The sequence below is a fragment of the Toxotes jaculatrix genome, chromosome 13 (genome assembly GCF_017976425.1).
Source record: "Toxotes jaculatrix isolate fToxJac2 chromosome 13, fToxJac2.pri, whole genome shotgun sequence".
Lineage (NCBI taxonomy): Eukaryota > Metazoa > Chordata > Actinopteri > Toxotidae > Toxotes > Toxotes jaculatrix.
In genome coordinates, this window is record NC_054406.1 from 4,007,377 (window position 1) to 4,020,312 (window position 12,936).

General features: G+C 40.5%; 1 protein-coding gene across 1 annotated transcript; it reads right to left on the bottom strand.

The window, feature by feature from the left end:
* Positions 1 to 4,358: 4,358 nt before the first annotated feature.
* trhrb (thyrotropin-releasing hormone receptor b) lies at positions 4,359 to 9,494 on the bottom strand. The gene is made up of 2 exons (XM_041052565.1): positions 8,712 to 9,494; positions 4,359 to 7,599 (listed from the first exon to the last, which is right to left on the bottom strand). The coding sequence occupies exons 1-2, from the start codon at positions 9,492 to 9,494 to the stop codon at positions 7,174 to 7,176; spliced, it is 1,209 nt and encodes a 402-aa protein (XP_040908499.1). The 3' UTR covers positions 4,359 to 7,173.
* Positions 9,495 to 12,936: the final 3,442 nt, after the last annotated feature.

The following is a 12,936-nucleotide window of genomic DNA, read 5'->3' on the forward strand; positions in this document are numbered from 1 at the left end:
TGAAAGCAGCACCTGGCCAAGAGGTAGTTGGGCACGTACCCCCCAGAAAAATCCCAACGTTTCATTTATACTCTTAATTTTTTGTTCTGAAAGAACCATCTGTGGACCTCAGTACACAGATGGTAAATTTTATGCTGGTTCTGGTATCAGATTTCTTCCTCAGCTGGTGAATTGGTGCATCCCTGATATATCCCTAATATTGAGTAGTTTAACAGTAAACAATAAATTTGATGATAAGCAGTTTGATAACCATCTACATGCTGACATGAAAGCCTGATAGTAGTAATAGCAGTGCAAACTAAAAACATGGTCAGTTTGTAACTCCGTCAAAACAGAAACCTGGACAGTTTGAAATCATGTGTACAGACGGACGAGTAACCAGGTTTCTCTGTGTTTCATTTAAACATAATAAGTGTCCTGAATAAGATCAAAGCTGGGATATCAGTGCACACACTCAAGGTGGAGTGAATGCATGAGATAATAACTATTCCAATATGTTCATAAGGAATCATTCTTTTATCTCAGTGTTATTCTCAGATTACATCGGTTTTTGCTTTAATTCATCCTGAATCATGCCTCAGTTTAAGTATCAGCATATCCTAATCAAGTGCGGCACCACTACAGTGTTACTGTGTCATCCTAACAGGGAGGAGAACTGAGTGGCCTTGAAAAAACAATTGGTTTGTGATTAAAGCTCAGCTCCTCATGATTGAGACTGCTCTTCTCTGCATGTGTAATTGGCACCTTTTAAATGATTAAACGATTAAAGTAAACAAACCCACATAATTCTCCAGTAGGAGAATCACATAGGCAAATCGTTGTCGAGCTTGATTGCACATTCTTCAGTAATGAATAGCGCTCCTCCCCGATGGGATCAGTAAATGGAAGGGAAGTAATTCAGTGTTATGGATGTCATACCTGCACGGCCGTCTGTACACAGACAGCGGGTGTTACAACATCGTAGAAAGAGGTAACATCTTGAAACACAGCAGATTACTCTGGAAAAAAAAATGTTTGCGACAAATTCCTGTTGTCACTCTTTCAATGTTTTCAAATTATAGATAGTTTACAGAAAACGTAATGTGTAAATAGGGCACTGTGAAGTTTCATTAAGGGCATAGTTTTACATTTTGGGAAATACACTTAATCACTTTCTTGCAGAGGGTTAGATGAGATTGGTGACACTGTCACGTCTGTTGAAGGTACATTTTTGCCAAATTAAGGCCAGACCGTCTGTTGCAGGACTCCTTGTTCTTCTTGTCTCTGAGGATGGTTCTTTCTGACTCTGGCTGTATGGTTTGGGGTCGTTTTCATGCTGCAGGATGAATTTGGGACCAGTCAGGCGCCTGGCCATGTTCTTTGTAATTTAGTTCAACAACAAATTGTATGGTTCCTACAGTACTTAGTCATAAGATCAGTTCATTATTGATTTTGGTTTTTTTTCCATTTGATTTGTTGACAATAAAAAAAGTATAACAAGGCCAATGCTTGAAATATATGGCCACATAAATTCAGACTGAGGTCTTTACAGCATTTGGTTTCATTAATTTACCTGCAAGATATGAAAAGTATAGTTTTTCATCAAAGTCTTTGAGAAAAAAATGACTTCTCTTTGAACAGCTTCTTAATACAATGCGTTTCCTCCATGTGTAATTATTCATAAAAGCTGTGGCTGCTCCCTTGTCGCAGGAGAGCTGTAATTACATCGCCCCTTGTCTTTGTTGCTGTCTCTGTCCGGGGTGTCACAACGAACATTACAGTCCCATTATCACTGAACAGCCTCTTTTTATTGTGCTGAAACACATTCATTTCAGAGCTAATGAGCCAGAAAGTTTCTTATCTCTGCATCCACCTGACTAATGTTCCTGTCTCTGCTCGTCCTCCCTCATTGTACCGCGCCCTCTCGTACTGTATTTCACTCTCTCTCAACTTTTCTCTCACTTCATCAGTTCCTCCGTTGCACCTTGTCTGTTTTGACGCTTGATTAAGCTAAATTCAGACCAGTTAATATTATAGCGTGGATGCACCGTTATTTAACCTGCAGAGAGGCACTAATGTGATTCATCCAATTCAAGGCCTGCATCCTGCAGACATTCACCTAATTATATCCTGTCATACAAGAACATAATTTTAAGTGGTAATCTGCTGGGGTTTTTTTTGTTTTTTGATTTCGTTACTTGCTGCTAATGGATAATTGCTGTGATGTTTCTTCTCTGCAATTCCCAGAAATCACCTGTCAATCAGACAGCATCGGTAGCAGAGTAATGTCCTTTTTTCTGGATTTTTGTGTTGATGAAATCTTTCCAGTTCTCATATATAACACAGTCTGAGTTATGACTTATTAATGTTATAAAGGTTACGTTTACAGACACAAAAGTCCCATTTAAAGCTTGTAGCTGCTCTGGTGATTGATGATTAATCGACTACCAACGTTTTTTTTTTTCTTGTCAACATTTTGTGTGTCAGATACATTGTCATATGTCTTTTCTTCCAACCCCTGCAGGATGCAGACTAGTGCCACAGTCCCACAAAACATGTCAAATGATTGCATTTGGCTTGGAGAACACACAGGCACTGATAGATGCTTGCAGACAAGCAACAGCTGAGCCGTGAGGGCTTTTAGTTTGAGCTGAGTAACGGGACAAACAGAAAACATTTTTCCTGTGGGTCAGTCCAAACACCCATCTTTCTGGATCTCAGGGCAGCTGAAGTTTACATTGTTGTGCTGTTTCCTTAAAGGGTCAGTTCACCTTCATTACATTTTCCACCTGCTGCTTCTGTTATCTACACTGTAGCCTTGAACTTCATATGAGACTTGTTGAAAGCATCTGTGTAGCCAGCATGACCAGTAACCATGGTAACAGAACTTTTTCTTGAAAAAACGCTGCTGTTCGTTTTTTTGCCATGCCGATGACGTGACTCCAGACTGAAATATTTCAGGAACCTGAATGGATTGTCATGACATACTATTAGGGAGTGGAGATACGCTCAGGGCAAGCTAACAGAAACCTCCATTGTACCTTCATGGTTGTAAGACAGGTCTACTCCAGGGTACTGGCTAAAGGTTAATGTCTCTCTGTGGACTGTCTCTTCTTTCTGAGGTGTGTTATGACCATTCTCACCTCTGAGTCTGGAGCCGGCAGCAAACCAACATCAGCGTAAGAGTGGCCGGGGTGGGGGTTTAACGTCAAAACATTATTTACACTCCAGAGAAATTGTATGGAGCCGTTTGAAATTCCTGTCACGCAGTTTTAGTCCTGGCAATGGCTGTAAATTAGCACTTAACTGAAACCGCTCTCAGGCAATTTATATTAGGTGACGCTTGATAGATATGATAACAGAATTTACATTTAGTGGCGAGAAATGCAGTATTTATGTTCTCGTATATTCTCTTGAGGTAAATCCTGTGTAGGCGTGGTGTCTGTTTGAATGCAAATGAGTGTTATTGTTGTTTGTTATGTACCGTGATGGATGGGCTGGGAGCTGTGCTCTGACACATTTACATACTGGACATCTGAAAATGTCCACGCTTTCAAAGTCAGCTGACAAAGCAGCTGCCTGTGTTTATCCACAAAACACTACATGAATGTGATTTCTAAAAAGATCATATAAATATATAAATCATATACTGTATTCACAATCACCAGTATTAACCTTGGGATGCAGACACATAATAAAATAACAACAATGCAACAATCTGTCAGCACAATACACATGACTTACTATCACTTTATTGTTATGGCTAATGTTTTAGAAAACAGTAGTTTATTTACTCGTCGTGCTTCTGAACACCTGGAGAATTTAAGCCCAATATTCACTCTGCTCTCTTTCATCCCCACAAACTCCTGAGGGGAGTATCTGGCTTTTTACCCACTAAATGCTCCACTGTGTTCACCAGCTGGTCTCTAACTGTGTATCTGACGTTTGGTGCTAAGCAGGTAGCTGAAAACAAAGATGCTAAAAGTGCAGCAAAGATGAGGATTTTTTTCCCTGTCGCTTTTCTCTCTTCTCCTTATCTTTAGAGATAAAAGACCTTGTTTTCAGTTGGTTCAAAGTTCTAGTTTGGTATTAGGAGCAGGATGACCCTTCTTGACTGACAAGGCTTGTGTTTGATCCACCCAATGTCCAAGACAGAAATTTGATTTCAGGAACTTTGAATTTGTCCTTTTTAATCTTCTCCCTTATTTGACTAAAGCCCAGTCCAACTCAGCGTGAGTGGTCAGGTCAAATTAAAGTGAAGACGGGAAGAGCCAAGATTTCAAACCAAAAACAAAGGTGTTTTTCTCTGGTAGGAAAAAAAAAAGTCAAGAAAACAGAAATCAAAATAGAAAAAAATCCAATTCCAGAGACAACTTTATTTGGAACGTAAAGATAAAATGTACAAATGAACAATTTCTAGATAACCATCAACACGCTCACAGGATCACATTAATCTAAAAAGCAAGACTAAAGCAGAAGCTTCCAAATAGTACGTCACAAAATAATATCTATAAGGTTTAATGGACAATAATGAAAGTTAGAATGGCTTAAAAATATATAGATAACCTATTTTTTCCATTTGACAAACAGAAGAGTTACCATAAATAACACTCACTTTAAACACACAGGGAACATACACAAGTGCATGAATCTACTGATACCCAGAGCATGTACAGTATTGGTACAATCGTTAAACTAAAACTAAAGCTGTTATTTTATATTATCCACATATAGTAGCGAATGGAACTTCGCTTCCGAGCGAGAGCTTTGTCTTCCTCTGCTGTGTCGGCTGACGCTGCCCAATTCTATTCCCCTGTGTGGTAGTTTGTGCTCAGAAATTCATAAGCAGTCACTGATCTGGCAGAAAACGCCACACAACATCAGCATATCTAAACATCACAGCCATGTTCACCGGCTCGCGGACGGCTTTCACGACTAAAGAGCGAGACGAGCAAAGCGATGGTTTCTTAAATCCACAGTTCACATGAAGCAAAACACGGACCCTGAACACTAAATTCACTTTGCCTCAGCTTGAAATCACAAACACTGATGCTTAGATGGAATTTATAGTGCTGCAGCTAAATTATGCCAACATGTTCCGCGTGTTACACTATATCTCTGTAACACTATATACAGTTTCACATTGTAAAACAGTGAGGTTCACAGCTCCTGCTGCTGCTCAAACAGAGAGGACTGTAGAATAATGTCTTCAGATATTAGGAGATATCACCGTCTAATTTTCTAAAGGGTTTATAAGTTGTAACCAGTGCTGTATATTAGAGTAACAGTTTATCAACATTAATAAGATTTGATGGTTTATTAGAAAATGTAGAAAGCCATCACCAAAGGGTCCTAACTTTCTTTCTCTTAGTGATGTAGACATGTACTCCTGGGCGTGTCAGTACGCACTGACATCACTAATGTGGTCACATGTCCAACACACTTTTAAACTTTCAGCAAGACGGGCCAGGTATTAAGTTTTTTTTAAAGGTTTGCTATAAATCTGAAGAAGTAAATCTTAATAAGCTGTTAAAACATAGACAGGTCCAGATTCTCTGCAGCCCAATTCAAAACGTGAAAAGGATCATTTTCTGTCAAGAACCTAGCTGTGGCGTTCTCATCCACACCTTCAGTGTCTTTGTTTTTAATAGATCCTTGTACTGCTTTAGGAAAATTACTTCCCTATTTTCAATCTGACCGATAAAGGTCAGTTTTGTTTTGTTTTTCCAGACTAATATACAGTAAATGAGATAAAATTACTACCAATGAAAACTACTAAATGCTGACCATAAAAATATGGTGATTTCATAAAACTCTATGAGAATATCCCTTTAAATAGCTACATCAGAATCACTACAAGAACCCAAATGTTGTTCTCACAAATTTCTTATTACTAATCTATGAAGCATTATAAAATGACTTTTTATCTAGACATTAAGTGAATGGTGACAACTTATAACCCCATAATAAAGTACGCCACAGAAAGAGGATGAGACTGTGGCAGTTATAGCAGCAAATATTCAACTTAATTGTTTATGGCACATTTTAATTTAAGTAACAAAGTGCTGTAAATGCTCTCCTTCCCTGTCTGTCAGTGAACACTTGTCATTCACAGTGGAAATGCTCAACTTACCACCAAGAGACAGAATTATAAACTTAAGCCCGGCCTCCAGAACACTCTCAGCACAGTCTGTCTTGGTTTTCATAATGTGCTCAAGGCTGTACACATGTCCTCTGCAATAAAAATAGGACCTGTTTTGTCAGTGAAGGTTCAGGTCTGATTCACCCTTTAATGGACCCCCTGCCCTCAGAACACTTGGGGAGGGGCCGGATGGTAAAGCAGTTAACTAAAGCTGCACAGGTTGAAGATTTATTCTGCTGTGAAAATGCACCTTTTTTTCTCAGCCTAAATCAGGCAGATGTGCTTGAAACGGAGAAAAATGGCATGAGTATGTACAGTCTGGTCAATTCACTCACTGAAAATGGTGAATTACAACATAAAGACTGAGTTCCACACTTCCCAGCCAGATTTTTTTTGAGGGTGGTCTGTCGTGTCTTTGGTATCCTCTGGTATTAAAGCATTGCTGACCGGCTGTGTAGTACACATGCATGTGTCGAGGGCAGTTTCCTGACGTCACATCACAAGATTTCTTGGTGTTGAAGTTCACATTATGTCAGACATTTACCCCTTGCTGCTATTTGGAGCTGCCAGTGTGCCATGCTGCCATGTGACACTGCCTTGTGCGGCTTTAGAAATCAGAAATGAGTCTGTGCTGGTCTGGATTGTGACATGGCACCGTATATTTGAAGGGAGAATTTTGTTTTTGTTCTCAATCATGTTTTGTTGACTCATGTACAGTATATTACGAGGGAAAGTGCGAGATAAGATAACAGCTGTGCGATAAGAGAGCACTTATCTGTCGATGTCTGTGGCTTTACAATGTCCGGGATCATTCTCGATGAAGAGCATGTTTGGCTTTGTGCCTCAAAGACTGTGATTACGCATCAGTGGCTGTAATCTGTGTTTACATCTCTGGCTACAGCAGCCTGCCTTCGAAAAGGTCAGCAGGCACTCAGGAAACAATATTCCCACTTAACAGCCTCCATTAAGCAACATTTTTCAAGTTTTTAATCCTCGATTGATCCTCAGAATCGTCTCTCTGGCCTCAAACTATGACAGGCCTCAAACGAAGCTCAGGCGTCACTGAAGTTCACCTTCCCGTACACGCAGGGGTCTGGAAACATCATTTTCTGATCAGACAGCAGTTCGTCTGTGACAGTGAGCTCCTCCAGCTCTGTTGTGAAGTGGTCAGTGCTCTCCACCATCGACGTATCCTTGACGGCGCTGTAGGTGAGGGCCACGCTGTAGGTGGCAGGTTTGTCTGAGCCCTTCCTCCTGCAGCGGCAGATCTTGCGGAAGGCGGCGCGAAACTTCTGAGACATGGCGTTGTAGATGACTGGGTTGATGGCGCTGTTGAGGTAGATGCAGATCCGGCAGAAAAGCAGGAACCAGTTGTCCAGGTAGGCCCGGTCCAGGAAGGAGTTGACCACCACCAGAGTGCGGTACGGCATCCAGAGCATAGCGAACAGGATCACCACCACAGCCAGCATCTTGGTCACCTGTGATGGGCAACAAGGAGAAATTTACAACTGCAATGAAGCTCTCAGGAGATCCTGCAGAGGCCAAATCAATACTGTCGAGTTATGAACACGTAGTAAATTTATGGATTTCTTTGCTCATAAACATCCAGGGAAGATATTTATTGTTTTTAGTTGAGGCTGAGGAAGGCCTTTGTAATCCCAACTGTTAAAGGGATAGTTCACCAAAATTGAAAAAAACATAATTTTATAGCTGATTTCTGGTGGTATCCAGCCAAACAGATAGTTTATGTTTGAATTTGCCCGTGTTTTGTTCAAAAAACCAAAACTAACTGGATGGCTAGATGCCGTTTTTTTTTAAAATTTAATTTATTTGTTTTAGTGGTGAAACAATTATTTGACAGAAAATGAATCAGCAACCAATTTGATAAATCGTCTGTCATTTTTACAAGCAAAAATACACAGGCAGCTGCTGGTTGCAGCTTCCTAAATGTGAACATTTACTGTTTCGTTTATAGCGTTCAGTGATAGTAAATTGAATATCTTTGGATTTTTTGCATGTTGGTCAAACAAAACATTCTCATAGAAGAAAACGATTAACTGAGGAAATAATAGCCAGATTGATTGTTTATTGCAGCCTGAATTCACTCATTCATTTTTTGCACTTTGGCCTATTTAACATATTCTTTCAGAAATTAAAACCAGAATTTGTTTATTCCTGGAAGATGACTATAAAGAGGAACTTTTCTGTAATACAACAAATGTTAATCTCAAGCCATTCAGTGCAGCTTTGACTGTAACAGGCTTATGTTTAGATGATGGCAAGTTATGGCAATTTTTTTCCAAGTATTTATTCAGTTTAGAGGCAGTTTTGAGAGGCTGATGAACGCTGTTAACAGAGGTAGTGGTGAAAAGAATTATTATATTTCCCTCTGATATGTTGTGGAGTAAAGTATAAAGTGGCATAAAATGAAAATGCTCGTGAATAGAACATCGACTGCAGTGTCTGCATTTCTTTGCTTGAAAATAAGTTTTATGACACAACGTGACTTCTTCTTTATTTGCAGCGTCTTTATTCAGAGTAAATGGTAGCAGACTGGCTGCCATCCTCTCCAGGCTCACACATCACCCACCTGTCTGCGGGAGGTCGCGGTGGAGCTGGAGTGACGGGAGTTCTTGCAGCTGGTGCTCTTATTGGTGGTGTGGTTGTTGTGCCCGTTCTTTTTCTTGTCTTTGGGGTCGGAAGGCAGCGGGTTGAGGAAGAGGATCCGGGCAATGAGTCCGTAGAGAACCGCAGAGAGCAGCAGCGGCAACACGAAAAAGATGCCGAAATCGAAAAAGTAAATGGGCAGATAAAACTTCCTGGGGACTCTGTAGCCGCAGGTGATGATGGTGACGTTGTCGTACACCAGCTTCTGGATGTCTGACAGGTAAAACCACATCACACAGTAAAGAGAGGTAAAAGCCCAAACGAACAAAATGATCTTCTTTGCTCTGGACAAAGTGCAGAGAAACTGGGCTTTAATGGGGTGACAGATGGCGATGTATCTCTCGATCGTGAACGCTGTTATGGAGCAAGAGGAGGCGTTGATCCCCAGGTACTGGAAGTAGGTTATGCAGAGGCAGCCATAGTGGCCAAACACCCAAGATCCAAAAATACTGTCGGTGATAGTCGGCAAACCAGCCGCTGTGAGCACCATCAGATCAGCCACAGCCAAACTCACCAGGTAGCAGTTAGTGGGAGTCCTCATGTGTTTGGTGGTGAGAACCACCAGGATGACCATAACGTTGCCAACGATCCCCATAACACAAATGACGAAAAGCAATAAACTACTTATCACTTTGTACTGGATGCTGTAGTCCGTCCAGATTCCTAAAGTGTGGTTCATCTCTGGAGATGCGGTAAAGTTTTCCATCTTGCTTTGTTCAAATATCCGAGACAAAAACAGATTTCGCAGTGAGTCTGTTGCTTCCCGGAGCACAGAGCTGCTTTTACGCGCGACAGAAGCAAGAGATCTACCAACTTTGGAGGTCTGGAAAAGTGGACTTCAAACAGAATGAGATTGAATGCAAACGTGTTCCGCACATCAAACCATCATAAACGGACAGAGAGCTGCTCGGACTCTGGTGTAATTTCGCGTTCGTGCCGTGCGTAAAGAGCGACGCGCCTCCGTGTTCTCGTCAGAACAAACTGTGTCTGTGGGACAGATGGCGGTTTGGTTTTGAGCCTTGCTTTTGGCACAAGCTCGCTTTACGCATGCGAGAGGATTAGCTCATTATTACATTTTCGAAACAAGACCGCCCCTAATCATCAAAACCAGCTGGTCAAACACCAAAAATGGGGCAACATGTTTTTGTCTTTCTGTTGCTCTGACATTATTTCATTACTTACAAATAGGCTGCAGAGATAAGTTTTAAGTGCTGCCTCAGGAGATGACAGGTGCCTCTAATTCAATGACAGGCTGCCACTTTAAAAAAGTAGGATTCATTAATTGAATGAACCGCAGTGTCTGGAGCTGATCAATATTTCCATGCTGAGGCATTGTACACTTTCTCTTTTGGAATCTTTGAAATGTGATTAAAATTGGATTAAAGTTTAAAGTTGAGCTGTTTTGCAGAGATGCCAAAATAGAGTTGCCATTACTTTATCATAAATCATTTTGTGATATGCAGATTTTAATTGGTCTATTACATATTTATTAGTAGCTGCTGGTGGATGATATATTGGCATCAAGCTAATATCAATGAAGTGCCGACTAGTCTCCAAGCAAAAGCATACTGGGGTCATCTGAGTTCACCCCAACAATCCCCTAACCCCCCTGAAAATTTTGACATGACACCAAAATATAGGTCCTTACATTAAATGACTCAGTTACACATTTATTGTTTCCTTAAAATTGAATTCCTTATATGAAGAAAATACTACGCTCTGCAGGAGAAATACTGTGTCCTTTACTCATTTGGCTAAAATAAAAATACTGGAAACAGCCTATAAAATATCAGCATGTTCATGTACAGATGCTTAACTGTAGATTGTAAAGTCCCCTCACTTTGCTAATATCACCCGAATTTCCCCCAAAATGACTGTGGACATGATCTCAGTGTTTCCGATGGCCTGACTTAGATGAGAATGAGGGGGCAGACTGAAGGAAGAGAATTTCAAGAACAGTGGCGATTTATGTGAAATATTAATTTGTTTTACGTTTTTATTTTTTCCACACTGTCTCTTTTATTTACTGTAACACCTTCTGTCCATTATTCTCTGTCGGATCTGGAATGTCTTTGTAATATCTTACTGAGCAGTGGCTTTATTTTAGTGTATTCGCCAAATTTGATACAAGACACTGTAATCAACTTCTTTCATGCTGTGTTTCACTGAATGGGAAGCTGATGCAGTACATTTTATTATGTAATGTGCTGAAGGTGGGGGGAGGGGGGGGGGGGGGGGGGGGGGGGGATGAGCTCTCTATTGTAAAGCCAACACGAAAAGCACAAATAGAAAGATCTGCAGTGACCTGTTTTAGATGCCATGCTGTCCAACATGGGAATCTGCAGTTGCCTGTTCTCAGCACAACACTGTGGAGGTGGGAAACTCTCCTCCACACCAACTGTGCTCGTTCTCCAGGAACTGAGCTGAGAATGGTGACGATCACGCCAACTCTTAACTTTTAATCGTGCAGTTATTGTGCTGCGAGCTCTGAAGTTGCCAGCCGTCCATCCCGAGCAACAGGTGGACCAGGACAACGGGGAATTACATAATAATGATGCCACACTCCCCCCTCCCTGTTTTCTCTCATGATTTCCATCATCTCCCAGCGATGAAAGACCACGTGAAGAGTCAGTTTTAGCTCAATTTCTTAGATTTATTTTTGTTCACCTGCTTTTTAATCTGGGTGAAGTTAGTAGATACAAATCTGCCATGTTTATTGGGCTGAATCTTTTATCACAGCAGGTCAATTCAGTGTTTTTTATGAATTTTCTTTCACTCAGAATTTCTTATTGTTAAGCGTTTACTATCCTCATCTTGCAGTTGAAGCCAACTTTTTTTTTGGAAAGGTGAACAATGTGGATTTAGGAAATTGTTCCTGCTAAAAATGGCACAAATTTAAAGGCTTTCATCCTTTGTCAGCCTCTTTACCTTTCAAACATTGCCACGTCCTCAAAACCACGCAAATCACTTTCTCTGCAAATGAGTTTTAGTGTTTACATATTCATGCTCAATGGCAGTTATCAGAGCTTCAGTATTGTTCATTATCTAGTTCCTGTTGAAAGACCATTGCTTGATTACATTATTCACATCACAGCAGCAGCGTCAGAAAGAAAAAGCAAAAATGACTTGTAGAAGAAAGTGAAAGAGTTTTACTGCCACCCAAAGGACAAACCTGACAATTACCAACTGAGACAAGAAGAAACAGTTCATCAGAATTTAGAAACGATATTTCTGTGATCTGAGGCAATTATTTCTAAACTTCTGTTTTTGACCCTCAGCACACAAACTGAAATTCAAAGAATCTTTTTGTAATCTGTTGCATTATGGAGCAGATCTGCTGATAATACTCGACAACAGACTGTGTGAGCGCATGTAATGATGGTGTTGACTTTTACATCAGTATTTTAACGATTTTACACCAGATCATTTTTTCCGTAAACACCACTGTCGTGTGGTGTGTGATTTTCAAGATCCCAGACGTTGGTCTTAAATAGTTAAATAAAGATTGTCCAATTCAAACTTTTATGACTGAGCTAAGATTCAACTTGAAAATTTCATTTATAAATCTAAATTTGTAATAAACTGTATTTCCGTTAAATGGGTGAATTTATGGAACAGGCCTATTGAGGAAGTGAAAGCGTGTGGAACACTTTGTAAGATTAAAAAAAATGTTTAAAGTCAGAGTAAAATTTGGCCTAATGTTTCTTTTTGACAAGTATTATTTTATTGTTTAAAAAAGAGCTATAACTCCAGGCTGCATATTAACCTCAGATGACGAAGCGTGAAAGTGCAGGAGAACCGATGGAGTGTGATTTTTCTGTCAGTTTTACATTTACACAGAAGGTAAAAGGAGACAAAGGACACAAGTCTGCAGAAGCGCAGCAGATTGAGCTCTGCCTGGTTTCAACCTGAAGCCAGCAGGGGGAACACGTGTGACTGCAGAGCTGGAGGACTTGATGATGAGTCCACAGATTGTTACCTCTGACAATAACAAAAACAGTCTGCGGCGTGTTTTTGCTGTGGTTCACTAACATCACCGCACATGAGACTTACTGAAACAGGATGAAAGGTGACAGCAGAGGAAAGATTATGATATCCACTGCAGGTACCTCATGAATATGGATAAACTGAGCCTGATGACATTTTGC

Excerpts from the sequence above, each read along its gene's own strand:
- trhrb (XM_041052565.1), bottom strand. The coding sequence starts at position 9,494 with ATGGAAAACTTTACCGCATCTCCAGAGATGAACCACACTTTAGGAATC. Across the intron at positions 7,600-8,711 it reads CCGCGACCTCCCGCAGACAG|GTGACCAAGATGCTGGCTGT; the intron begins GTGGGTGATGTG and ends TGCCCATCACAG.